The sequence below is a fragment of the Calidris pugnax genome, unplaced genomic scaffold, assembly GCF_001431845.1.
Source record: "Calidris pugnax isolate Ruff unplaced genomic scaffold, ASM143184v1 scaffold42, whole genome shotgun sequence".
NCBI lineage: Eukaryota > Metazoa > Chordata > Aves > Charadriiformes > Scolopacidae > Calidris > Calidris pugnax.
The window spans coordinates 7,219,952-7,247,457 of NW_015090920.1; the positions used below are offsets into that span (position 1 = coordinate 7,219,952).

At 36.7% G+C, this 27,506-nt stretch overlaps 1 protein-coding gene across 1 annotated transcript; it reads right to left on the reverse strand.

Annotated features, from left to right (window-relative positions):
- Positions 1-1,117: 1,117 nt before the first annotated feature.
- NAA15 (N(alpha)-acetyltransferase 15, NatA auxiliary subunit) lies at positions 1,118-27,506 on the reverse strand. The gene is made up of 19 exons (XM_014949981.1): positions 27,410-27,506; positions 26,377-26,481; positions 25,494-25,651; positions 24,374-24,508; positions 24,050-24,203; positions 21,682-21,801; positions 20,914-21,009; positions 20,671-20,777; positions 20,176-20,248; positions 17,423-17,592; positions 16,447-16,599; positions 13,960-14,088; positions 11,527-11,740; positions 10,191-10,384; positions 7,908-8,016; positions 7,247-7,345; positions 6,345-6,488; positions 5,003-5,100; positions 1,118-2,606 (listed from the first exon to the last, which is right to left on the reverse strand). Exons 2-19 carry the CDS (start codon positions 26,468-26,470, stop codon positions 2,406-2,408), a joined length of 2,448 nt encoding a protein of 815 aa, XP_014805467.1. The 5' UTR covers positions 26,471-26,481; positions 27,410-27,506; the 3' UTR covers positions 1,118-2,405.

The window sequence follows — 27,506 nt, forward strand, 5'->3', positions numbered from 1 at the left end:
CGGATGTGTAGATGGAGGCGGCTTCTGGAAGGCCCACAGAAATATCTTTTTTCCCACTTGCATAATGAAAGATAACAAGTAACTTCTTGCTTTTAGTTTATCTATTTCGACACAAAAACAGGCGGTGAAAAAGGAAATAATCCCATTTATAGGCAGCACCCAAAAAGACCAGAATTTGGAAAAATAAAACTCGCTTGATGTAATTCACAATCTGTTAAAAAGAGTGAGCACTCATCTGCCTCCAGCTAAGCATCAGAAGCCAAGGGAACGGCAGCAATACTCAGAGGCAAGGCCAAAAGCTCATAGCTTGTGTAGGCAAGATTGAACCACCTTCAGTAGTTGCAGAAGACATGCAGTCCAAGTATCTCAGGCTGCAGAAAAGACTGAGAACTAGACATAAATACCAGAGTCAATTAAAGGCTCCATAGGTATTCTAGTCCCTAAAAGCCCAGCAGATTAAATATACAAATATAGCAATACAACTTACATTTCTGACATGAACTACACTGAAAACATACACAACAATAGTCTAACCATGAAAAGAAAGTGGTGCTGAATATACAAGAAAACAAAAACCTGCTCTTCTGACAGTTAGAAAACTACAAACGCCAATAAGTCTTCCTGGATTTCTCAACTGTACATGTCAATCACTGAATTCCATGATGTGGAAGAGGAAGGCTGTGTATCCACACAACAGATACTCTGTAACTGAACTCCTGCAGCAAAGAAGGCACTCACTTTATAAGCTGTAGTTTATTTTCTGCTCTGTTTTATATGAGGAGCCTATTAAAAAAAAAAAACCAAAACAAAACCATTTGAGCACTTATCTATATTATTAACACAGTAGACTCGTAGACTGAAGCCTGACTTGGAAAAGAAAATTCAACGTAACACTGGTGGAACTTAAAAGCCAAATAGTAAAGCATTCTGTGTTATAGAACTTCCCAGACATTCAGTATTTACATATAATGCATTTGCACTTGATACTCAACAACCACCCATCAGCAGTGACATTATTAGCGTAACTGGACAGCACAGTAAGCCAACCCTGAGCTGCACTCTAGTGAACCCATTCATTTTCAAAGTACAACAGAGATTGGTTTAAATATTCACACAATTGTTTTTCAAAACGTTTTATTGCATTATATTTGGTACCTTATGTTTGACAAAGGAAATTACATCTGTAACTGCAGGAATAAGAAGCTGGTCTGTTATTGAAAAAAAATCTTGGGCCCCTTAAAAGTTACAAAGTCTTGGGCTTGCCTGAAACAACTGAGCAAGAAATATATTCTTAGAAATGTAGGGCTTCAAGTATTACAAACCTGTGACACTGTGGAAAAGTTCCAGAGGTATCTAAACTGCAGCACTTTTTTTTTTTTTTTTCTGCATAACGTGAACAAGGCCTGCTGAGGTTTTAAACTATTAGTCTCTTGATCAGTCAAAATGGTAGTCAGGAGTTCTCCTCTTTGCAACTTCAAGCCATAGTATGTTCTCATTTTCTTTTCACTCGACATGAAAAAAAATGCATGCTATCTTTCTAATTAGTTGGTGCCACATCACAGTGCATAATTTTATTTGGTTCTTGCATTACAGTTTTAAAAAGTTTGGCCAACCTACGCCGATAGGTTCATCTCAAGAACAGCAATGTCGATTCTTCCCCACCCCACCCCCCCCCAAGGTTTATTTCAAAGAGAGAGACAGAGTTTTAACTGGTTCCTTCAGTTAAAAACTGTGGTGCAAGAACACCAAACTGATCGTGTACAGTGAATTTCAGAGACACAACAAGCTTATTGAACACACTATGTTTCTTAATTCAGCCTGATATCCGTACGTCCCGGCATCTCCGCAACGTTAACGCGTCGGTTGCGGGTTTTCTCTGTGTATTCTGATTCACATTGCGTACTTCCTATGGACAGAATCATCCCCGTATCAAAATCAGTCAGATGCTAAAGCCCCAACAACTCTTTGTGCTCAGTGAAAGAATCCAGTGCTAAAACAGCTTTTTTTTTTTTTTTTTTTCTGTCTGAGATAACAGTAATCTCACAAGACAAATTTAAAGTAATATTTCTGCCACACACCTGCTCTGAGGGCTATACGCCTCCAGATTTAATATAAATTAGTTTAAAAACATGGGTAGGTAGGTAAGGAGAAGGGGTTTTTCTTCTTCAATTTTAGCAGCTTTTAATTTTTAAGAAACCGAACAACCTATATCCAGTAATATGTTAGATATTTTATATATATACTTTGTCAGCAGGATATAAAAAAAAAAAGTAAAACTATTTGAAGGCAACACTTTTTTTTTTTCCTTCTGTTCTCTGTGTAAGTTAGAACAATTCAGCAGGTGCGTGACAAAAATATTATACACCAGATATGGTCCAATGTCATTTTTTTTCCAATAAAGTTGTTCATATTTCATTGGCCAGTTCTTCAGGTTCTGCAGAACTATCTCCGTTAACTGTGATCTTCATATCCTCTTCATATCCAGGGGGCATGAAAGCCAAAGCATAAGGGAAAAGCTTATGACAATTTGCTCTGTAAGTTTCAGATGCTTCTTTACAGTCTCCAAGGCTACCGTCACATAAAGCTTCTAATACCTCCATACAAGTCTAATTAGAGAGAAAAATAAAGAAGTGTTACGGTTTCTTAAGCGGTCACCTCAACGCTCACAAACCAGAAATACAATACTACAAAGAAAACAAGCTCCGAGTATTGTTTTCAGGTTTCTACCAGTATCAAATGACTTTTTTTTTCAGCCAGGCACAACATGACATACCAGTGTAGTCCGATTTGAAATAATGCAGTTTAAAAAGGCATTTAAAAACCAGCTAGAAATCTTAACTGAAAATTAAAACACTCATTTGTCACCTGTTCCTTATTTTCCCCCCAAAATATCGATTCTTACAAGTTGGTGACCAAGAACCAGGCTTACTTGCAACTAAGTGTGTTTTTTGGGTTTGTGGTGCACACCTCCCCCCTGCCCCCCAATCCTGGGATACGCAGAACATTACAGCAATACGTAACATGCGTTTGAATTTTAGCATTCATAAATAAAAAAATGAATCCACAATATCTAATTTCCCAATAATGACTTCTGTGAACGTGCTTTCAGATGGAATTGGAAGAACCGTGCAATATAATTAAAATGTAAAAATAGCATCAGCTGAATAACCATAATGTCATGGGAAAACATTTCTGGTAAAGGAAAAAAAAAACAAACATTTTTACATTTAATATCTGACTTACTGAAGTATGAATGTAACTAGTGAATCAAATCAAATTCCTCAGATATTACCACATCCTTCTGATACATCTGCAGTTTCATACCAATTTTTGTTCACGATTTAGAAGAGAAAAAGGACATTTCCTGGTTTGTTTTTTTTTCAACTTGCATTCCAAACACGAGAAACCAACTTACTGAGCTTCACTAAAGCCCAGCAGCATTTAGCATCCATCCATGCTGTGTATGCAAGCATTAGCATAGTAAGCTCATTTTATTTCCACTCCTCTGACATTTACTATAGCTTTTATTTGTTCTGTGTATGGAGATTAACTGCTCTGTCCTCCTGAAGCTCTCTTCAACAACCCCTTCTCCTCACGTCACCTCTTCGTGACACTGGCATCCACAGAAGGTCAAATATATCTAGATTTATGCCTGCTATATGCCCTGAGACAGATGGTCTTTAGTAAAATGAAATATAATAAATTTGATCTTTTTGCACAGGAGAATGCCTTTCAATGAATGCCTAAACTCCTTCAGATTCTCATTATCTTTGGGCACTTTCAATTTCCCATCTAAAAGTTCAGTAGAACTCCAACTCTCACTTTATGTTGGCACCAAGAATGCTAAAATTGAACTTCTCCAGTATTATTACAATGCTGTGTATATCATCCTTATACACTGGTCAGTAAGTAAATGCTTCTTGCAGCCCTACCAAGATAGCACCTCTAAAACAACCAAGCATTTCTGGTTACATTTTAATCTTTCCCCAGTCCAATTGGCAGAATCCCACTCAGGTAAAAAACAGCTACAAGTCAAAAAGAATGCTGTTGAAGGCAGTTTAATTTTTGTTTTCTAGATCTACTGATAATCTATCTTAAGCTTTTTGAGACTGCTCAAACACTAACAGCAAAAACCCAAACCAAATACTTAAAGTGATGCCAAAGGCAAACAGTTTGACCAGGATAAAGAAATAGTTTAGAGAAGACTAGAAAAGATGTTTTATTCCTCCTCTGCTTTGTCAAGTAAGGTTCTACCAGTTTGCAGTCCATAGTAAGAGAACACCATGCTTAATATTTATTTATTTTTAATAAGAAACATTTGAAGATACTAAAAAAAAATAATTACCTTCTCTCAAATACTTTGAATTACAAGTCAGAACTGATGACTTTCCCAGATGAAGGTGGGGGAATGGGGCACAGTAGCAGTGGCACAGGGGATTATTCCACCACCACCAGAATGGGTCAAAATTTCAAAGTTTGGTAAGCTTTTTAATTAACTACAGACCAAGGCCAAAATGTACTATGCACCCTTTACTAAAAGTAAGATAATTCACACAGCTTGCAGGGGGATGAATATGGAAAGGTTTCATGGAGTCTGAGCTGCTACTAAGTGAATCTGTTCCTTGTGAACACTCACCTGTGTAGCAGTTAAAGCCCGGACAGACTACAATCTTTTCTTATTGGGGAGCTTTAGCATCTTTTGCCATGTGAATTCTGCAGTGTTTAATAAGCTTTCTCACCATCTGCAGCAATAATATGGTTTCTACTGCTAGATAGCTATTTTCCATATTATGGCAAAACTAAATTAAGTTACATGTGCAAAAAGGACACTAAACATTTCAGTTTGGATGAGCTTGATAGCCCTTTCTCTCACATGACAACCCAACCTTCTTACCGTAAGTCACAGCAATCATTTCAGCTTCCTCTTACCTCCGTAATTTGCATAAAGCTTCCATAGATATACTAGAAGTTGTTTACAATTTATATATGATTTATCTGTTACCTGAAGATTTCTGTTAATGAGGGATTCATCCAGGGTCATTGCCAGCTCCACTGCCCTTTTCTGACTGGAAGGATCTAAATAGTACATCATTTTGGCAGCTATGGGAGGAAAAATAAGCTTCATCACTCAGTGGATGACCAAAACCATCTTGTATACAAACATAAAATAAAGATAATATGACTAAGAGGGGATAGTGGACTCTACAATGCTACTTCACAATGGAATCACTTGCAGCATTAAAGCTTGACACCTAAACAAGTAGAAGGGTAGCTTTAGGCCTAGTATTTAATGCTAGGCAAAGCATTAAAACAAATAGGCATTGTCTATACTGCAGGGCAGGAGCATTTTGCAGTGTACTGTGGAATCCCAGGCAGTGAAGATAATAAATCAGACCTGCAGCAACACACCACAGTTCCCTCCAGCACCACTCCTCACATCTCCTTCACGCAGAAAACAGAGCACAGAAGAGATGTGCCCACAGACCTCTCGTTACGATGTGGTGTCAGGAGACAACCAGGACATAATTCCGAGTCCCAAGGCACAGATGTCAAAGAGACTTGGTGCCAGAGAAGATGTGAGAGTAAACTCACTGCTTTTTGTGGCCAGGACTGAGCCACAACAATAATGCTGCTCCCCCTCAGGGTGATTTACATCCTGCTTCCCACGTGGTACCCACTCAGACCAAGCCACAACAGTAATGCTGTCCCCCCAGGGTGGTTTACATCCTGCTTCCCACGTGGTACCCACTGGTGGACGTGGTCACTAGTGACAGACAGCCTTTCCTAACAGGTAACCAGCACCACCTAAGCTCCTCTTGTTAGGCACACCAATGGCTCTGGGTGTTACCTGACTTTGAGCACTCAGCACACTTCTCTCAGTAGTCAGCCTCTTCAAATCCAAGTAAAAAAGCCAACTTTGCAACTGGGAAGTACTACTTCACAGCTCTGGGTGTTACCTGGCTTTCTGAGCACTCGGCCTCTCCAAATTCAAGTATAAAAACCAACTTTGCAACTGGGAAGTACTACTTCACATACCACAGCTCACACAAACTATTCCACAGATGCATTAAATACAAGTTACAGTCTTAACGATACATTCAGCATGCATCAGAAAGAAAAAGGGGGCAGAGGGTTCCAAAAGTTGGTATTTTAGCAGCTTATAGAGAAAAATTAAAGCCACAGACAACCTGGTTGTCACATCACAAAAGCACAAACCAAGAGAAGAAAAACGTTTCTGATGGAAAGAGTGGTTTTTACATTAGTGGTGCTGATATTAGGATGTCACTCCTAGATAAGCACAGAAAATACAGAAGCAGGCCAGAAAAAGGATAAAGGCAAAATACCTGATAACCTATGTGGTAGTGAATCATAATTCTTTTTAAGGAAAGCTTCATTGAAGTTCTTTGGATTAGTTGCTCCAAAAAGTCGATTCATTTCTTGGTTTAACACTGTTCTAACTGCATCAGGCAGATCCTTACTTTCAGACACTAGTGAATTGGGAAAAAAAGAGGTTAATAGAGGTGAACACAGGTAATCACACCAAAGTCTACTTTATGCATTTATTTTAATATTTGTCATGTTTACATTATTAAAATAATGTTTTTTAAAATTTCAAAGGGAGATACATGAAATTTGAAAAGATAAATAACTGGATCTGGTTGGAAAAAGCTCGTGACTGTGTCTGGAAAAAGACTGTGACAGTTTTCTGATGCTTAGAAAAAGCCAAAGCCATCTTACTCCAATACACTCTCCCTCTTACTGATTAAAATTCATTAGGCTCAAAGACTGATGTCATACAAGTCTGTTCTTAAGTGTATCTATTCTGTAGCCACCAAAAGGAAGGATGACCTCAGGGGCAAGGGAAGGGAGAGAATCCTTCCAACCTTCTAACAAAAAAGACATGATTTAAGTCTTTTCCTCACACACAGACACAGGCTGCCAGCAGGAAAGCCGGACTCCTCACTCTGCAGTTTCCATTTCTTCACTCTCTTTCAGAGGTTCACCATGCCACACACAGTCTTAAATACTAATACTTTGTTGGAATAACTACTAAATCCAGCTGCCGTCATGATAAACATACTTAATGTTAGCATGAATCAGCTGTTTAAAAAGCTTTCTAATATGTGTATTAAATATTTTGAATTAATTGTGCTAACAGTCTATAAAATAAAAATCAATGACTGAATGTGGGCTAGGCATCATCTGGAAGCACGTACAGATGAAGTCACACCAAACAGATACTTACCACTACTGAAGAGATGAATCATACACTCATGAAGCCAGGGATGACTAGAATCAATAGCAAAGGCTCTCTTCACAGACTGAAGCATCAGAAGGAACTTCTCTGGAAAAAGAAAGTGTTGGCAAATGGTCAAAATCCTGTGGTTGGAACTCACTGCGTTATGTTGCAAGAGTATTTAGTGTCTGAAACTACAACAGTGAGAATAAATAAAAACTGAGTGTACTGCAACAGCCATTTTTTCCTACAATGCCTGGTAAACTATAAGTAAATTTGAACATAGTAAGTTCTTAGAGAATAATATTTAACTGATAGAAGAATTCAGAAGTGTTTGAAAAAAACACTTGTCATTAGCCAGTACACACCACTTCTTTACAGCATGTAGTTCTGTGAGCTACAGATAAAACAAATAACTAGGGCAAAAGCAAGCTGGCAGAATTAACTACAGTCAGTCTTATTGCTTACAGATTTTTAAATGCAGCAAAGAAAGTGGATAATCAACAAATATTCAAACTTTGCTTCTTCACCGCTCATGGCTGAGGTTTTGTCCAACTAAAAGTGTGTGTTGACAGGGACTGACTCCTCATGACTCATCAATAATTTCTGCTTAGATTCTAATATACATCTCTAAGAACTGCAAATTGCTTTCATTAGCTTTCTCACTTACCTTTTCGAAAATAAATCTCGAAGGCAAAAAGATGTGTCTCTATTTTGTTCTTCACTAAATTCTTCAGGGGTGTTAAAAATTTAATGGCTTCTTCCAAAGGTGCTTCAACCTACAGATTCAAGGAAGTAACACACAACTAAGTCACAAAGTTTAAACCTAATAACTCTGTAACAACAGAGCTAGCTAATTCTGAGTCACATCAGAGTTACTCTTATAAGGCAATGCAAAAGATGCTTAGAACCTCATATGTTATAAATTTTGCATCTTTCACTCAGTATTAATGTTTAAAACACAGACTGTCATGTCTACAAAATAGCTTTGTGATGGTTACAAATCACATTTTCCTAAGGAGCTATGAGTCTTTGCCTTCTATCATACATGATGGTTGGACTAGATGATCTTTAAGGTCCCTTCCAACCTAGACAATTCTATGATTAGTAATAAATACAGCTGCAGCTAAACCTGCATTGTCATGGGCAGTGTGTGCCTCAGGATGCTGGTAAACGACTATTTTATGCCCATGACAGTCTGTTCATGTGGGCTTCAGCCAGGTTCCCAAAAGCTGCCAAGTCATGGTGACATCCCCAGCCAAAGATATTAACAGCAAGCTTGAAGTAACTAGATATCGATCATGGTCTTAGCTAGAGTAATCCAGTAAACGGACAGCTTTAACACAAATTAATTCCGTGCCAGGACTCTTTACAGACAGATCTCTTGCACATAGAAGTGAGGGATAATTCGAACAAGAACTGTCTGCTGTCCTTCAGATTTACATTTTCACAAGTATAAGCTACTTTCTAAGCATCAAATACAAAATTTAAATTGTTGTCTGTCAGTAACAATTTAGTAATGTTGAAGTAATACACTTCATTGCAAATAATGGAGTTGAAGACAATGATGGACCTTATGAAGTTCCTGCTAACCATATGCTACAGCAGTTTTCATTTAAAAAATGAAACATTTATATGTGCTTTTATGACTTTGCATACATCAGTCACAACTAAACTATTTGGAACCTATAATAGAACAGATTTCAAAGCCATGCCTTTAATGCCCAAGCTACATACTCACCAAAGCAATACAGGGGCAACTGTTGCAGGAAAACTTCCTGCAAGTGACCAACTGTGTCAGAAATAGTCTTCTGGCACTGGGAACCAACTGAATTTGGAAGTGTCTATATCATGATTCTGGTACTAAATTTGGAATATAATTACGGAATATTAGCTACGGGAATGTATCACGCAGCTGCAACTATTCCCTTTAATCTTGGGGACTGCCTAGAATTTCCTGGGATATCCCATGACATGCCTCTACTCCAGAACTCCATTTCAATACGTGCCATGGTGACCATTTCAATCTTAACTAGCACTGCAGTTAGAGTGCTGCTCCTTGCAACCAGTGAGCTAAACACTGGGAATACCAACAATATCCTTAAACGACCAGTCAAGTTTTTAAAGTCACTTGCTTCCTGCCTACAGAGTGAAGTTCACTGCCTCAGCTTTCAAATACCATCTCCCCAAGACCCAATAATATTCATTATATGTGTAATGTGAAAAACACCAAATACCACTATCAGTAACACTATCAGTACTTAAATATGATACTATTATTACTAAAAATTAATTTTTCAGCCTATGTTTTCTCATTATCATTCCCTACATTTTTCCAATCTTTTCCTGCTCCTTACAGGTACACCTTCTAGCATGAGAACAGTCTTCTGGGTCACCTCCCCTTTATGTATCTCTACAGCTGGCAACTCAAATCCCAAAATCCATCGAAGTCTAGACTACTGCTATTTCCAAACAGCTGCCTTATCCTTTCCCCCACAAATGCAAACAAATGCTGTTAAAGCATTCAGTGTTTCAATGTCTCCATTTTCACAGTTCTCTATGCTTAATAAGTCAAAAAATTATTATGGGACATAAAGAGTGAATGATAATCACCTTACATACAGAATAGAAAGACTTCCATCCGATCAACTAGAAACAGGGTATAATCAACAAGTTAGTGCAATACACACATGAAGATAACTCCACCTGTAGCAAGTGTCTATGACTTCAACCACTGCCTTTGAGAACTAGGCACAAAAAGCTTTGATTTCATCACGTTACTGATAGTACATCAAACAAACTATCCCTAGAAAATAATTCTTTTTAAAATGCCGCCTGTGAAGAGAAGCCATGCAAAATTAAACAAGTTATCTGAATGGCTTTCAAATTGTATGTGCGCTCACTTTAACTTGTCTAGAAATTTCTATGACTTTATTATTACATTAGTAAGCACCTTTGCCAATTTCTCAGGGATAAGTTCTTCTTTCGGTCCTCCAATTTCTTCATCATCATCGTCCTTCTTCTTTTTCTGATTCCTTTGCTGCTTCTCTTTCTCAGCATTCTTCTTCTCCTCCTCCAGCTGTGCTTTCTTCTGTGCTCTTCTCTGCTTATTTCGTAGTTTCTTTAGCTCCTTGTCAGACATATTTGCTGTACACACGCAAAGGGCAAAACCAGACAATGTTGATATCTAATATTAACAGTCTCAATCAGTTCTCAGATACCATCATCTTTTTTAAACCCAATCTACTAACCAGTAATACTGCTATTACATTTGTAAAAGTTTATTTTAGATTATTTTACAGCCTACACTGCTGCTTCATAATTCAGATTCCTCTGTGAGATCAGGGCAACAGGAACCAGAACAATAGTGTGGGACAAAGTAATTACTGCATGACTCCACAAATCCAGTGCCAGGAATAAAAGTGCACACCAATACACATCGATTTCTTCTTTAGGCATTACACCACACAAGTTATGCTTAATGTAGTAATTAAATGATTTAACAAATATAAGATGAAATAGTCACACTTTGGCACAGACAGTTCCAGCTTTGCTTTTGATGCCCTAAAGACATCTTACATTTGATTCATATTCAGATCCTCTCTTCCCTCCAATTAAGGCATGCTGAATTAATTTAAAACACATCAGAAAGTGGCTACAAGAAATTCTATTACACTTCTACTTGTCTTAATTTGAACCTGAAGCCACACAAATTAACTGAGACGAGAAATATTAAATATTTAAATTTAAATATTAAGACTTGACAAATTCCTCTTGAAGGATTCAATAGCCTCTCTTCATACCACTTGAGGTGCCCCAAGCCATAATCACTTAAGTTGCTCTCCAATCAGAGATTAAAAAAAAATTGATGGATTTAAACATTTTTACATCAGAAACCAAAGACGATAAAATTTAAGTTGCTACCTAGTCAAATTTTTTCATACTAATAAAATGCTTAGAAAGAACTACTACCAACTACACCTGCTTCAACCTATTATTTCACAAATCAACAACTATGAGAATTCCATTTTTTCCTCAGCCATTTCATAAAACAAACATGTTTTTACTTAAGAATTACAATTGTAACTACAGGAACCATCATTGTTTTATAATAACTATAATAAAAACATGCATTAATTTAAGGCCAAGTTACAATTTGCCTACTTTGAATTGTGACAAAACTCTTATTTTTGGCTACTACGGTTGACAACTCTAAGAATGCTGGAGCTTCATAAAATATCAACTAATTAGTGAAACTGCATATTTAATAAATCCTGAGGGTTCAATACCTGTATCAGCCTCGTGTTCTTTATTTTCATCTGTTAAGGGATTATCATGAAGTTTCAAATATATCTCTATGGCAATTCGTGCTGCTTTGAAGTAGAAGGGATGCTGTCGAAGTACATCTTCTAATTTTAACAAGTCCACATAAGACCTAAGGGTAATCTTCCTCATACAGTATGTGTGAAAGTCAAACTGGTCATCCGTGATTTCTACAAAATGCTAACACAACATAACAGAACATTATTTCGCAAGTATTAACAATCAGATACTGACTTTGACTTTTCTAATACACTCCTCCCAAAGGAACAATTTAGTAAAAACCTGCTGTTTTAACAGATACACCCTAACTTTTAGAAATATAAGTTAACAATTCCAAAAATAGCTGTAGTGAAAAGAACAGAAAGCATCTTCAGTCAGAACCAAAATTTATCCATTTCACAATCTCTGAACAGTAACTACCCTCTGACAATTTGCAGCTTAAGGGACAAAGGTTCTACATTTGTTTTATTTAAACAGCACTTGAGGATTTTTTTCTTCTATGAACTCCTCTAATTTTGTTTCAGTTAAAAGTATAATTTTGACTTCCATTAAATACCGTGGCAATGAATTCCACACTTAAATCACATGTAGTGTGAAAAAGCACTTCCTTTTGGTCAAGATCCGCTTTCCTCATTGTCACCTGATGTCCTCCTTGTTTTTGTTTGAGAAGCAGTGAAAAGTCATTCCCCTCTTCAACTTCTCCATGTACTTATGATCTCATACAACTTCATCCTAAACTCAGTTGTTGCTTGTCAAAGCCGAGGATAAAATAGCAAGCATGACAAGCAAATTGCAACCTCTTCATGTCCAAGTTACTCCATGGCGTGTATTTTACTAGCATATTTTTAAGGAGGTGTGATACTCAGATGTAAACAGTACAACAGATCTATATAATGGAAGAGAAATACTACTTCTTTAGTCCCTTAATTACATTTCATGCGTCATTTTATCATTTAGTATTGAGACAGTGCAAGTGCTGTCCTTGCACTGTTCACTCCCTTTATGTGATCACTTATCGATACATCAAACAATGGAGACCCTGGAGAGATGCCTTGGTTATCTCCATGATAAACTCCTTTTCTTGTCAAAGCTGGTTATTTGCTCCTACTCTGTTTTCCCAGCTGTCAACCAGCTATTAAACGCCTGAGACAGGTTAGATCCTTTACTGTATGAAGGATGTCATCAAAAGTGTTTCTGAAATCCAGAACATGTTTTATCAACTAGATTGCCTGAAGCGTAACTGGCACTTCTAAAAAATTTAAGAGGCACTGCTGTTCTCTTACAAAAGCTTTGTTGATGGTTTCTGAATACAACATTTTTTTTCTATCTTATTTCTGATCTTTACTACACCTTCAATCAATGAATCCAATAAATTAATTAAACATAGTGATGTAATTCCTTAGAAATGTTATTTAGGGTGGCCTCAGTTAGCTCTTCATCTGCTGACCCCTTCTGGTACCCAAGACAATGTACAAGGCTAGTCATTTCTTACACAAATTCTTTCAAAAGGATTTTACACACTTTTCTTTTAAAGAATTTGTGTGAACGGAATATTGTTCCGATTGATCACTTTGTCAATTTGTTCTAATCTGAAAATATTCCATAGACTAGTCCCCTCTACAGAAAAGCATCAGTGTTGAGATCTTCTTAAGCCTCTCTATTTGCAAAGAGGCAAGTTGCTACTAAGTTTTCCTCTTGGAGCACTTAATTTACACCCTTAGTTGCCTGGTCTTTTTCCTAGAACCTGATATGCATAAAGAAGAAAACAACAAAACAACTCATTTTCTTAGAGGTTGTGCATCCAAGTTTTCTGTTTGCCTCACTATGGATCTCCAGTTAACATGCAAGTTTCCCCCCCTTTTTGAATAAAATTTCTACTTTATGAAGTCTTTATATTCCTAATAGCTTCTTTTAAACTGTTGCTTACTTTTTTGGTTTTTTCTTTTTTAAAGGAGAACATCTTTATTTCTGATAGTTTCTACATTTATTCTCTTGCTCTAAAATACAGTGGCTTAACAATAACCATGACAACATCTGTCCTTTAAGGCTGGGCTTGTCAGCTCAGTCGTGTTCTTTTTGAAATTAACAGTACACATACTCTTGGTTTGTATCCAAATACCTATTTTTATGTACCCTGCCAAAAATAGGATTATTTCTGAGAGTCTTCTGTTCTTTCCTGGATCTTCAAATGCCTTTATAGAATATTTTTATAATACACAGTTTACCAGGGAATTTTTAGGAGGAAAAGCAATTTAATCAACTTGCCAGTAGCCAACATGAAACAAAAATCTCTCCTGAAGCTACATGAAATATACTCTTACTGCTCAGAAAGGAAACATGTTAGCACAGTGAACTTAACCCAGTGTTCTTCAACCCAGGCAGTTTAACTAGATACGTACTCTCTCAATTTCATGGCATTTCTTAAGTGCTTCTCCAAATTTGTTCATTGCTTTGTAAGCTTGCGCACATTCTGTCTGAAACCACATGCACTGCATTTCATTCAAGTTCTCTACCGCCGAGGTTCCTTCCTAAAAGCAAAAACAGCATTATTAAAAAAAAAAGAAAAAAGAAGTCTCATTCAATTTAACTGCCATTTCTTTTATCTTGTTCTCCATCAAAGCACCCAGCATTATTAAAAAAAAAAAAGTCTCATTCATTTTAACTGCAATTTCTTTTATCTTGTTCTCCATCAAAGCACAAGAGGCTATCAAAAGAATGCTAAATTTCAAAACTGGAGTCCTCAAAGTCAGAAACACCACAGTTAAGATGAACTTGATTTGTTCATTAATTTAAAAAATACCCCAAAATTCTCTCACGTTCCACTTATTGGAAGAGTCAGAAACACACAACGAATAGCCAGGTGGTGACCACTGAACTGTGACAGTTTCTCATCTGTCTGATAGGAAGGACACTCATTTCTTTCTTCATTAATTTAAAAAAAAATCCAAAATCCTCTCACATTCCACTTATTGGAAGTCAGAACATACAACGAATAGCCAGATGGTGACCACTGAACTGTGACAGTTCCTCATCTGTCTGATAGGAAGGACACTCATTTGGTGCCTTTAATACTGTATACATGAATAACACATTGCAGCATGGAGGAAAATGGCAGAAAAGTTCTAGCATGTGGCATGACACTGACATTTGTAGGATTTTGATTAATTTTTAACTAAAACTGCCATCAATGTCATCCAGAGACCTGCTGATTGAGCCATGTAGAGCAACTGATGGTAGTAATAGGTTTTTTTCTCATGTGATCAGTACAAGAGAGTAGTGGCAAAGCAAAAGGAATACTGGTAGCTTTGACATCTTCTGATTCAGAAAAGGAGACTATAGTTGTCTTTCAAATCTGGTATTTATATATACTTGCACAGAACTGTAGAACTTATCATATGCCTTTCAAGCTTAATGTCAAAGTCAGCTACTTGGGGTGGATGCAGCCATTCTGATTTTACTCTGATCTCGTAAAAACCAGGCTATTCAAGAGTCAGCCAGGAGCCAAAGCTGGGAAAGGAAACATGATATTCAAATTGAAGGATAAGGAGAATGCCCCAAATGAGAGAGAAAGGCAGTCTTCAAACCAGCCTGATTTAGGGGATTTTAGGGGAAAAAAAAAAAAGAAAAAAACCATAAAAACTGTGAGTTCAGTAGGCTTAATTTAAGTCTTCTTTAGTTATTGTTTTTTCATTAAGAAGCTTGTATTTGAGCACTAGACATAGCATCAAAAGAAGATGAAAGTACATATTTTTAAGTTCAGTTTTGGGCAACTGGTATGCTTGCTTTTTTGACACCATCTTAAAGCTGCTTAAGGCATTGAGGGAGGTCAATTAACCAAGATTCATAGCAGCTGTGCATCAAAAACTCCACACCAAGCTACTGAGCTTATAAAAAAAACCAGAGTTTCCCCTCCCTCTGTGTTTGCCTGCACACAGCCTCCGTTGCACAAAAATATTTCAGCTTTCCCCTTTTAAATACCTACCTTACTCTCCTGCTCTTCAAGAGAGAAGAGAAAAATAGGACCACAGGCAAAGACAACTTTACTTCTGCAGGTAGGTCCCAATCATTTGCTGCCTGCCTCCCACAGACAACACATAAAAGATATCCCCAGTATTCTAAAACTATCTTTTGCCAAATATTCTGGGAAGACTACATTGAGCTGTTTGACTTTCAGTTATGAGAGAATAACAGCAAGAGAAGTCAATTAAAGGAAAGTCACTAACTTGGGAGACCATCAAGCCTATCAGAATGGGTTACTGCAGGGACAAAAACTGATGCGCGAAATTAAGCAAGCTGCATGATGCAAACTTCTTCTGCCAGCTAATTGGAAAGGGGTTGTGGGGGGAAACAAAGAAAACAATTTGCAGCTTCCCTTCATCACTTTTAAACGTGGCCTTAGGGATGAAAGCTTGGTCACAAAATGATGACATCTCAGAAAGCCTCTCACCTAGCAGCCACACAGAAATTTTGTTCCAAGAGAAGTCCGAATTCTCTAACCTACTATCATTCAAAAAAAAAAATAAGAGACACGGGCAACTTAATCAGATCTTTCAAGGATCCTATAGAATCAACATTATCCCAAGGCTACCTTGAAAAAATAATTTCCTGAGAAGTTATCTTTAAAACGGGCATTTATTTTTTTTTTCCTACCTGGCAAAAATGATCAAATCCAAGCTTTAGAGTTTTCATTTAATACTATGGAATCATGCTCTTCAAGACTAATTCAAACCCTGCTATCGACTACCATTAGTGAAGCAAGCAATCATAGTTGCTCTGAAACAGGACTTAAATATTGTAGTAAAGGGGAGTGGAAAGTTAAAACAAAGTTATTCCACACAGGATCCCGCCCGTGTTATTTAAAAAAGCTATAGTTAAATGCAACATACCCTGGTAAACTTAGAACACATTTCTTCTGCTTCTTTAATGGAGTTGGCTTTCAACATATATTTTGCACATTTGGAGTTGATAAATCTGTCTGCTGTGTCCAAAGCTTGAGCCTCATCCATCCACCTTGCAGCCTCTTTAATATTTCCAGCATGCTTAAAGAGATGGAAACTCAAGTTAGATTCAATAATTATAAAACATGCATGTTGCATCTACTCACTTTTCTACATGTTAATTTTTTAGACATTTTAAAATAACTTTCTTCATGAGAGATCTTTAAAAGCAGAAAAATTACTTCCCCTCATGGAATTACAGGTCATTCAGCACTAGATGTTTTTCCTGAAAATGCTTAATGAACACTCTGGATAATCCCATTCTGATACAAACCATAAGGTAATAGACAAATTGTTTTCAAGTAGTTCAAAAAGTGGGGAGTGGGGTGAGAACAGGTGGAAGACATTTAAAACATCAATTAAATACATTATTGTGACTTTTAATATGACAAATATGATTGTAGACTGAGAATTCACATTGTGTAGTATATTTGTCCTTTTATTGGCTTAAAAACCTTCATAGGGGCTTATTCATATGCAGTAAAAAACTCAGGTAGCCAAATACCCTTCTCTAGAAATCCACCAGAGCGTTTAAAACATCAATTAAATACATTGTGACTTTCAATATGAGAAATATGATTGTAGACTGAGAATTTACATTGTGCAGTATATTTGTCCTTTTATTGGCTTAAAAACCTTCATAGGGGCTTATTCATATGCAGTAAAAAACTCAGGTAGCCAAACAATACCCTTCTCTAGAAATCCATCAGAATTCATTAAGTAAGTTTCCATGGATTCTCCATGTGTCTTGCTTAAAAGCTTAACACTTCAATGTTGACATCAAAAGGAAAGTTTAAGTATACCTAAAAGTCTTCCATCATAACAAACGAATAACCTCTGATCACTAAGAATAAGTCAAACTTACCTTATAGATTTTTGCCTTCACAAGGAAGAGTTCTATCAAAGTGGGAGTACTCTCTATAGCAGCATTTATATATTCTAGAGCCAGGGATGGCTGTCCAATTTTATCATAATGTTGAGCCAAATAATACTGGACCCAGAGTAAAGTGGTTGGAGGTTCTTCTTTACCGTCATCTGGAGGAAGAAAACCAGAGGGAGATTTTTTTTTTTGGTTCAGTTTATTAAAACAATATGTCAGAGTGCTATAAATATAACCACTGAAGTTAACTCTGCATCTGTATCCCGCTGTCCCACCAGACCTGGGAATGCTTCCAAACACCTGGGTTCAGGTAAGTCCATTAACTTCTAAGTCTATGGTTTGACAAGACCTGAGCATATACTGTTCCCTTCTCACACTGTGGTTTTAAGGGAAAGGAAGAACGTGTTAGTGGATAAAAACGGAGCTGCATTTTGTTCCAACCAGTCCCTTAATAAGGGCAGCCAGACCGGGAAGGCTGCGGTGTGTGATGCAGAATTCTTATTTAAAACTGTTTTAGATTAAGGGTATAGCAAAGAGTCCTGCTAAACACAAGTGCTGCACAGTAACAATGTAAAGGATTTCAGCACTTATACATGTTTTCATCCCATAGACTTAAATATTTTTAAACACAACAGGCTGTCTGTTCCGAACCCTAGATTTAAAAAGATTTTCTGTCTCCACCTTTGACAAATTTATCATCACCCTTTGCCTAAATGTATTCTAGAAAACATTCCCATACCCAAGGCAGTTTTGAAAGTTAGAGAGCTCTGCTTGAAATGCAAAATAGTACTGAAGTCTCTAAAGTTAAATTCACTACTCAATTTTGACTATGAAGCACAGCACCTTGCAGGGGAAACAAATGAGTGTGGTCGTTCTAGTCCTGGAGAAAGACTCTGGTTCTTCAGTCAAGGGAGTTCTGAAAGTTAGAGAGCTCTGCTTGAAATCCAAAATACTACAGAAGTCTTAAAAGTTAAATTCACTACTCAATTTTGACTATGAAGCACAGCACCTTGCAGGGGAAACAAATGAGTGTGGTCGTTCTAGTCCTGGAGAAAGACTCTGGTTCTTCAGTTTATGATATAACCAAGGCAGTTTTGAAAGTTAGAGAGCTCTGCTTGAAATGCAAAATAGTACTGAAGTCTCTAAAGTTAAATTCACTACTCAATTTTGACTATGAAGCACAGCACCTTGCAGGGGAAAGAAATGAGCGTGGTCGTTCTAGTCCTGCCAAAAGACTCTGGTTCTTCAGTTTATGATATAACTTAACCACACAATTATATGCTTTTTTTTTTCATTTTAAGGTATTACAAAATTATTTATTTGGATGAAATTTAATATCAAAGAAAATATTGAACTGAAATACCAGCAAGCCATTTCCTTAAACCAGAAAAGCACAAGTGTGTTTGACAGCCTTGGACAAATTTAAACAAGTATCAAAGTGGCTATATTGTAGCCTATAGCAATAAATTCAAGGGAAAAGTTTAACAGGCAACTTAGGTGAAAATTTCATAATGAAGTGTTGCATTAATGTTTCTGCAAAGCGGGGAAATAACTGGTTATAACGTCAATAAAAATGTCATTAACAATTAGGATTACCCTGTACAGTTCTAATGTATGTTGTCATTTACGCTATCTTAATTATTACACCATTATAATGCATCTACCAAAATTTGAAGACAATGCTCTGTTGATATTCTATGCAGAAGTTTTTTCTTGGAAATTTTCTGTTATGAAGCACTTGGGCAAATGACTAAAAAGCATCATAAAGCTAGCAGAGAGAAGACTATAAGGCTTGGACTCAATACGTGTAGAACCAAACTTCACAATAAAACAGCCATCAGTCAAAACTGAGAAAACATATTTTAACTCTCAAACCTCATTTATGCTATCTTGATTATTACACCATTATAATCCATCTACCAAAATTTCAAGACAATGCTCTGTTGATATTCTATGCAGAAGTTTTTTCTTGTAAATTTTCTGTTATGAAGCGCTTGGGCAAATGACTAAAAAGCATCATAAATCTAGCAGAGAGGTCATTTACGCTATCTTAATTATTACACCATTATAATGCATCTACCAAAATTTGAAGACAATGCTCTGTTGATATTCTATGCAGAAGTTTTTTCTTGTAAATTTTCTGTTATGAAGCGCTTGGGCAAATGACTAAAAAGCATCATAAAGCTAGCAGAGAGAAGACTATAAGGCTTGGACTCAATACGTGTAGAACCAAACTTCACAATAAAACAGCCATCAGTCAAAACTGAGAAAACATATTTTAACTCTCAAACAAAACCCCCAAGAACATAAAACCAAGCCCCCTGCAAAAGCTCAAAGACTCCCTCCCTGTGAAATTGTGCTATCAGCATCTGTTCCTTTTTGTTTGACATTTCTGGAATTAAAGATTTAACATAGCTTTCAAATTTCAGTTTCCTGGACAATGATACTCAAGTCTTGAAAATGGAATGCTTGAACTCAAAACGCGAAAGAGATGACTAAATTTGTGGATCCAGGAAAAACTTTTAGGACAAATGACTAGACTTTGAATACAGACTTTGTATTTGATAGCTTAAATCCATTCTCAGGATGGCTGTGTTTGAGTTCTGTGTTAGGGAAAAAGAGGAAAATACCCCATGATCTCAAATTCTTCACTCCCCACTGATGCCCTGCCTCTGAATGACCACGTAATGCTTACACCAGGCACTACTTCCATGAAGTGTGACAGTCTTAGCACTCACCATTTGGGTTAAATAACCTGCAGCTTCTTAGAGAGGTTTCATAACCTATCACGAGCTCTTCTATGATTGCCACCTACACATGCAAGACAAGACGAAAAAAAAAAGATAAATAACCTTTGCCAAGATGGTATTTTTTTTTCAACTTGAACTACTTGGTGTTACCCAAACTAGTTATTTCTGGTATAAGAATTCTGCAATATCCTCAATTACAATACATGTGGGAATGCACCCAATCTCACCTCTCTTTCTAACAAATTAAGACCAAGTCTCCCATGGTTAACCTTTATGCAGCTTATAGCTAGTAAATCTTAGTTTTCTACGTTTACCAATTTAGCACAAGGCTATGTATGCTAGTATATCTAGAAAAAATCAAGTACAAAGGCATAATACACAACAGTGCTGAGAGAGTGAGCACTGAAGAGAAAAGTTTCCTTCTTCTCTTTAACACATCACAGCTAAGAGGTAGAATATGTAAGAAGTGGGAAGAAAACCTACCTTTTCCTTGTCTTTATACAACGACCTCAAAGTATTGAAGACTGGTGGGCATCCTTTGCTGAAATTCATCCTTAGAAACTTGTCCAGACATTCCTTAAACTTTTCACCTTGAGAGGAAAAAGACCTGTTGATTTTGTTTTACCACACATTACTGGTCAATTGCAGACTGTTTACGCTGTTAAAACATTAGTATCTAAGAAACACAAGTGTTGATCACTACCTGCTCAGCAAAAATGCACTTACCCGACAAAAAGTTTAATGGTAATCTTCTTGGAACTAGTCCCCGGGGGTATTTAGTCCAGGCCTCTTCATAGATCTTTAGTCTCTCCATCATATTAGCTGGAACAGAATTTTACAGTTTACTTTTTCCCTTCCTTTTTGGCAAGGAAAGAAAGGGAGTGGGGGGAAATTATTTATATCTGGTTAAAAAAAAAAAAGAATCAGAATATATAGCAACTAATGGCTATATACTTCCTAAACATTAATTTCCATTTTATTATTTTTAAAACTGTTGTACTAAATGATTTCAGATATTCAGTATCTGTATATTCCTCTCCCAGCACTGGAAGACTAACTGCTTATCTCCCATCTTAAAAGGAGCTCCTGCCCTATCGCTCTGATAAACTCTTCGACAAAGAAAACCATTCAGGAGAATCATGCTTGTTTTTCCAAAACCTGTATTACCTACAACACAAGGTTAAGATAACAGAAGCAGTAAATGAAAAATTCTAAATTCAAACTGTCTCCTATGAAGCAATTCTTTCAAACATGCAAAGATTACTGCATTTTTTGTTGTTTTGGTTTTAACTAAGACAGGATAACAACGATACAAAAAGATACTTCCATCCTTTCTTAAAATATCATTATGACAATATGTACACACTAAAAGGCAAAACATAAATTGGCATGTTTTTAAATTTTTTTTAATTTAAAGCTACACAAGTTTTTGATACATGTATTAATTCCAGATGTGCAGAAACAGCTTATTTACTGCAACATATCAAATCATACCTGGTTTAAGTGCCTTTTCTAGGCCTTTGTAGTAGGCCCAGTTTTCAGGATTTCTTTCTTGCAGTCCTTTGTAGACCTCAACTGCTTCCTCAAGTCTGCCAAGCTGAAGCAGGAGTTCTCCTGCGTGAAATCCAAGGAGTTTAAAATTAAGGTAAAAAGATAATGAAGCAGTTTAACATTAATCACTCAACAGGAAAAGATTAGATAACCCTTAACTCCATATACATTCTAACTTCTTAGAAAAAAAAAAACATTCACAGTGGCATCACAAACTAGCTGACAGATATGCTTTTCCTTTGATAATAAGTGCAATTAACAGTAAGACTTAACAACTCAGCCAGTAACTCTTGAAACTTACTTGCAAATTTAACGTTAAAAGCAAGATGCACGTACTTTTTTCCTCACTTACAGAAGTGACTGGTTACTTTAAGCGCAGTTTTTACTACAGAAGGCCAATTAAAAGCAGTACATGGTATTTCATGTATATAGCATCTTGAAAACCAAACTGAAAATGCAGAGCTGCAAATAAAAGAATGGTTCTTCAGTCTGGTATTTCATAAAACTTACTTCAATGTTTTAAATCAAGCCACTGATCTGATTAATGAATTCTCAAGACCCTGCAAGCAAGTTTTCTTTCAACGACCCTTCATTACAAGATACAGCTGTTAAAAGTAAAGTCTAGGCTAAGAACTGTATAGAGCATCTTCTCTGATGCTGGAGTTGCAATGAACGTCAATTTCCCATTTCACAATGGGAAACAATATTTTACAAAGCTTTGCTATTGGCAAATGTTAGGCACCAAAAGATTACACACCAGAAGTGACACAATGTCATTCTAGACGAAGGTAGATTTTCCTCTTGAAAGCAGATGAGAAAATCTTAAGTCAGCATTATATCTCTTCTTCCCTACGTCACCCAACTAATGTTAATTTTGTCAAGAGATGCTGCTTCCCACAGACAGGATAACCTGGGGACTACCTGCAGTATCTAATGCCAGGGAAATCATCAACAGGTCACTCACTGAGAATGACAGAATCTGGAAAATAAACCTAAACTCTGAGGTGAAAGTTAGGATTTTTATCCAACGGTGACAAATGCCAATAGTATTTTCAGTGTTTCTCAGTTGTTCTTCACCCACAATAGCTTTTGCACATGCACTTAAAATTTGTAGACAACCCCCATTTACTAGCAGGCTTTTCATTACTATGCACAGCAGCCAAGATAGACCCAACACAACACATTGCAGAGTATTTCTGTCCTTTTTTCTGGTAATTTCCTAGAAGGTTTTGTGCCTTTTCTTTTTTTCATGTGAAGTCCTATTTGAAAATCCTATTGTAGTACCAGCCTCGAACTTCCACCAAGAACTTGAGAACACATAGTATGTCAAAAGATCTTCCAGATATAAGATACATCATAAAAAAACCACCCCCAAAACTCCCACTGCTATGTCTGAAAATGGTCTGTGATAGTGTAACCCCTACATCCATTTCCATGCAAACCAAACAACATATTCAGCAACAGTGGAGAGTGACCTGCAATCATTTTCCTTGAGGAAGTACCACACACTTTCCCTAATACTGTCACTACTCAATTCCTAGGTTTCTGTTTGGAAGACTGTGAGATTACCATTAGTGGGAATAGGGAGCTAGCTACAACATCCACATGAATAAGATTAGAGAGTAAAAAATGATTTCTTCTCCTGGCTTTGAGCAATCATCCAAATAGATTCCAGTGTGGGCCAGAAACAAACAGTACCTTTGATAGATTGGAAATTTCACAAAGGACTGTACAAGCATCAAGCTAAAGAAGTACAAAGCATGCTCTGAAAATGAGCACCTGCTAATAGAGCTGTAAGAATGTTCTTCTATTACTCTGCAACTCCAGGTATGGAATATAAGATGCAGCATTATATTGCTCTGTTATAGTATTAAACACTCGAATTATGGTAATATAATAACAGAAGCCTATATTGGGATTTTTTAACCCAGCTAAAAAACCTGTTTCCATACACTGCAAGAGTGACCGAGTAAAATTAAAAGCCTTCTACTTGGCCAAAGATGATTCTGCCCTTTCAGCAAGTGATCTCCCTGTCAGGACCACTATCAAAGCTGTAGAAGCTCAGGTCTGGGTACACTACCCAAAGAGAATTTCAGGACATCAATTCAGGATCATCTGTCTGTAACACTCATCACCCCAGAAGTTTGAGAACAGTATATCTGTATTCTACTGGTGTCTTATCAACCTGGGAGGAGAGTATGATAGGCACCAAATAGCTGCAGGCAGGCAGTTCCAAAAGATGGGAAAAGCTGACAGTACAGGCATTCCACTGTATACTACGTGTTTAAATGTACCTTTGAAAAGTAATTACCTTTCGTTTCTTCAACAGCCAATTTATCACAGATCTGCTTTTCGTAGGTACAAAGATGCTCCAAGGCTTCTTTATACAGCCCTGCCTCCCGAAGGACTTGATTTTGGTACAGCAGCAGTTCACTGTACTCATAGTCCACTTTATCAGGTGATGTCTACATGGGAAAGCAAGACACATCAGAAAGTTCAGCTTTCTAGAACGCATTTGGGATTTAATTCATTTGACTAAAGAAACTGCATGAAGTTTTCTCTTCATGAAAGGAAGCAATGTTTTATTTTTGGCCTAAGCATCAATCCATAGGGGAATTCCATTTTTTTGTCTTACCTGCTGTGTCTTCCTAAATTCCTCTAAAATTTTTGCTGCCATTTCATAGTCTTCCAGCAGATGGTAAGCAATAGCATAACCAATCCATGATGCTCGCTGTGCAGGTCGGAGCTGAAGCAACTGGTATCTTGTTTCCTGCAAAAAAGTAGCTACTGATTTTTCTGACTTTATTCTGATGCTCTGTAGAATCCATTAGGCAACAGTCTGTCTTCAGTACTCTAATATTTAAGGGATGTCACTAAAAATTAGTTTCCTATATGCAAATTTTTTTTGGTTTTTTTGAACCAAAAGAACGAACAAACTTTAAAACACTACGATGGTCTTAACTGAGTGAAAAAAAAGAAAGCCCACACAAAATAACACATCTTGTCCCATTGATTACTGATGAGTCAGACTAACTTTGTTAACGTATGACACACATGCTTTTCCTGTCTTACCACTTACGAACAGAATGCAATTAAGGATACTTTAGTTTGAGCTGCAGGAACATTTACTATATACTGGTGTTTCAAATTCACCTTGGAAGTACACACGTATTAAGTGCTGTCAGGCAAAATAGGTCATGCAAGAGCATCCCTATTCTTTGGCAAGAAGATAATTACAGCTGGAAGATGCAACAGATTTGCTTGGTATTGTGCTGTTTTAATCTGAGGGAAAAGTTATTACTTGTTTTGTTACAGACTCCTGCAAGGCAGCTTCAAGTAATTTAAAATAAAGGAAAAAAGTTACTACCTACTAAAAAAGCCCAAGCAGTCAGAAGTAGGGGTTAACAAAGAACTAAAACTAGTTACAGCAGTTGGATTAGAATGAAGATTACTCAAAATATCATGAAGTGGGAGAGGGTGGAAGTTAAAGCAAGAAAAAATAAGTATAATCCTGCAACCTTATTCCTGGTTTATTCAATTCTGCACTGAGCTGAAAAAGAATCATTAAATCTGTATAAGTTACAGAAATTGCTCAGTAGCACATCTGCTTTTACTTTCATAAAATATTGAGCAGCACACAGCTTTAATGCTCTGGATCCACCTCTTGTGTATTTTTTTTAAAGCATAACAAAACAATTTGCCACCGCTGCTGCAGTTCCCTAGAAGCTGATAATAAATGCAGTAGGTATACTTACCCTGTAACCTTCAAGATCCCTCATTTGAATCTGTAGCAGAGAAAGATCTCTCAAGATTTGAAGATTGTCTTTGTCCCATTTCAGTGCATTTCTATAGCATTTGATCGCCTCGTCATACTTCTTGTCTGACCTCTGAAGAAGGCCATAGACATGCCAACCTGGACAACTCTGTTAAGGATTCAACTGAATTTGAGCGGGGAGAAAACAGATCCAACATGGTAGCGAGAGAAGAGTTGGTAAAAAGCTCTTAAGCCATTTTATAAATGGACAGGGTCATTATGACAATCATTACAATTCTTTTCCTCAGTTGTACAAAGAAACCAACTGCAAACTGCAAGCAAAGAGAACTGTTCACCAGTTATATGTATCGGGTGCATATAACGCACTATAAACTTTTAAAGTACTGGGGGAGGACAATAAAGTAAGAGGATCTCTGAAAAGACTCTCAGGCTTACTCAAACACATTTTTGAGTAAGGGCTTATATTAGACAACTGAAGTGCTTGAACTCCCCGCATTCTAAGTATATGATAAGTCCTTATCAATATAGGGGCAACTACTAATATTTTTAAAGCACATCATATGCTTAAATGCCTAGTTCAGTCCACCACGAGTTTAGAGTTGCAGCCTAATGATAAAAAAAAAATACAATGCAAGTCAGAATAATATTTGAGCTAACTGTGACTGAAAGGATAGTTGCAAAGCATCTGCCCTTTGGCTAGCTTAGACAAAATACTCTTTTGTATTTGAAACAAAATGTAAGATTCTGAACTTTCGAGTTTGAAGCCTAATGGTACTGGCTTTTGTTGCAATTCTATAAATCAAGCAGTTGTAGAAATAAACCTTTTCCATTCATAAGCGAGAGCCCTGTTTCAAAAAGGATACAGACATGACTCTTCAAGTCATTCCTTAGGCCTCTACGCACAAGTTCATAAGCTTCCTCTTTCTTCCCTAGACAGTTTAATGTTAGTCCTTTCATTGCCAAGGTTTCTAAAAAAAATAAAAAATAATCAGGATTAAATAACTACAAATTATTCATTTTCATAGGTTTTTAAGCTTAATATAGCAACACTAAATATATTATAAATGCAAATTTAGACTCAGTTATCAGCATCAAGATTTTCCCTTCTTTTTTCACATGGAAAACTATAGGGCAGATTATTCACTGAAGTATATCATACACAACAATAAACTTGATGCTTTACTTCCACCAAAAAGTGAGAAACCACAAAAAGTGGTTTATTCTAAAGGTACTAAAAACCGTCTGCTCTACAAACATTTTGGAGAAAGATTTTTGTTTTTACTTTAAAGGAGCATTATAACTACTTAACCGTTTATTCACAGCACTGAGACTTCCACGCACCAACCAAACTAGTTGCCAAAGATAAAAAAAAAAAAAAAAAAAAAAAAAAAAAAAAAAAAAAAAAAAAAAAAAAAAAAAAAAAAAAAAAAAAAAATCATTTTTGGACAGTGGAAAGAAATTCTCAACTTACTATTACAAACTGATTAAAATACAGCAAGGGACAAACACTTTTTTTTCTTCTTTTATAATAAGACTATTCCACGCAGTGCTGAACAATATTCAAACACTACCTTTTGTCTTTCACTTCTATGTGAGTGAATAACAATTTCCCCTGAAAAGTGATTTCAGCAATACATACTTGTATTAAGAAACTTGCATCATGCTATAATGACTATTAAGACTTGCATTATAAAGAATGGGAACCTATGACTACTGGCAAGACCAGCCTTTAAAATTACAAATCTTACCAACAGTAAGTGCTTAACATGGTGTAGGCTTCTGGATGCTCTTACTGCTTTATGGGCCAAAGGTTAACAAATGTAAAACTTACAAATTATTACTCTATCCTAAAGTACAGGGAAGAAAAAAGCGAGCACACGCCATTTGAAAACTTACCTCCATGTTCTGCAAACTTTGGGTTCGAAAGGATCTGTTTACAGAACTTCAGCCCATTTCTATACTGCTTATGTTCATAACACCGCTGTTGAAAAAG

Bases quoted from the DNA above. Each gene is read 5' to 3' on its own strand.
- NAA15 (XM_014949981.1), bottom strand. From the start codon at position 26,470: ATGAAAGGACTAACATTAAACTGTCTAGGGAAGAAAGAGGAAGCTTAT. The intron at 25,652-26,376 runs GTATCCTTTTTG...AGAGTTGTCCAG, and splicing joins TGACTTGAAGAGTCATGTCT to GTTGGCATGTCTATGGCCTT. The intron at 2,607-5,002 runs GTAACAGATAAA...CTCTCTAATTAG, and splicing joins TCATTAACAGAAATCTTCAG to ACTTGTATGGAGGTATTAGA.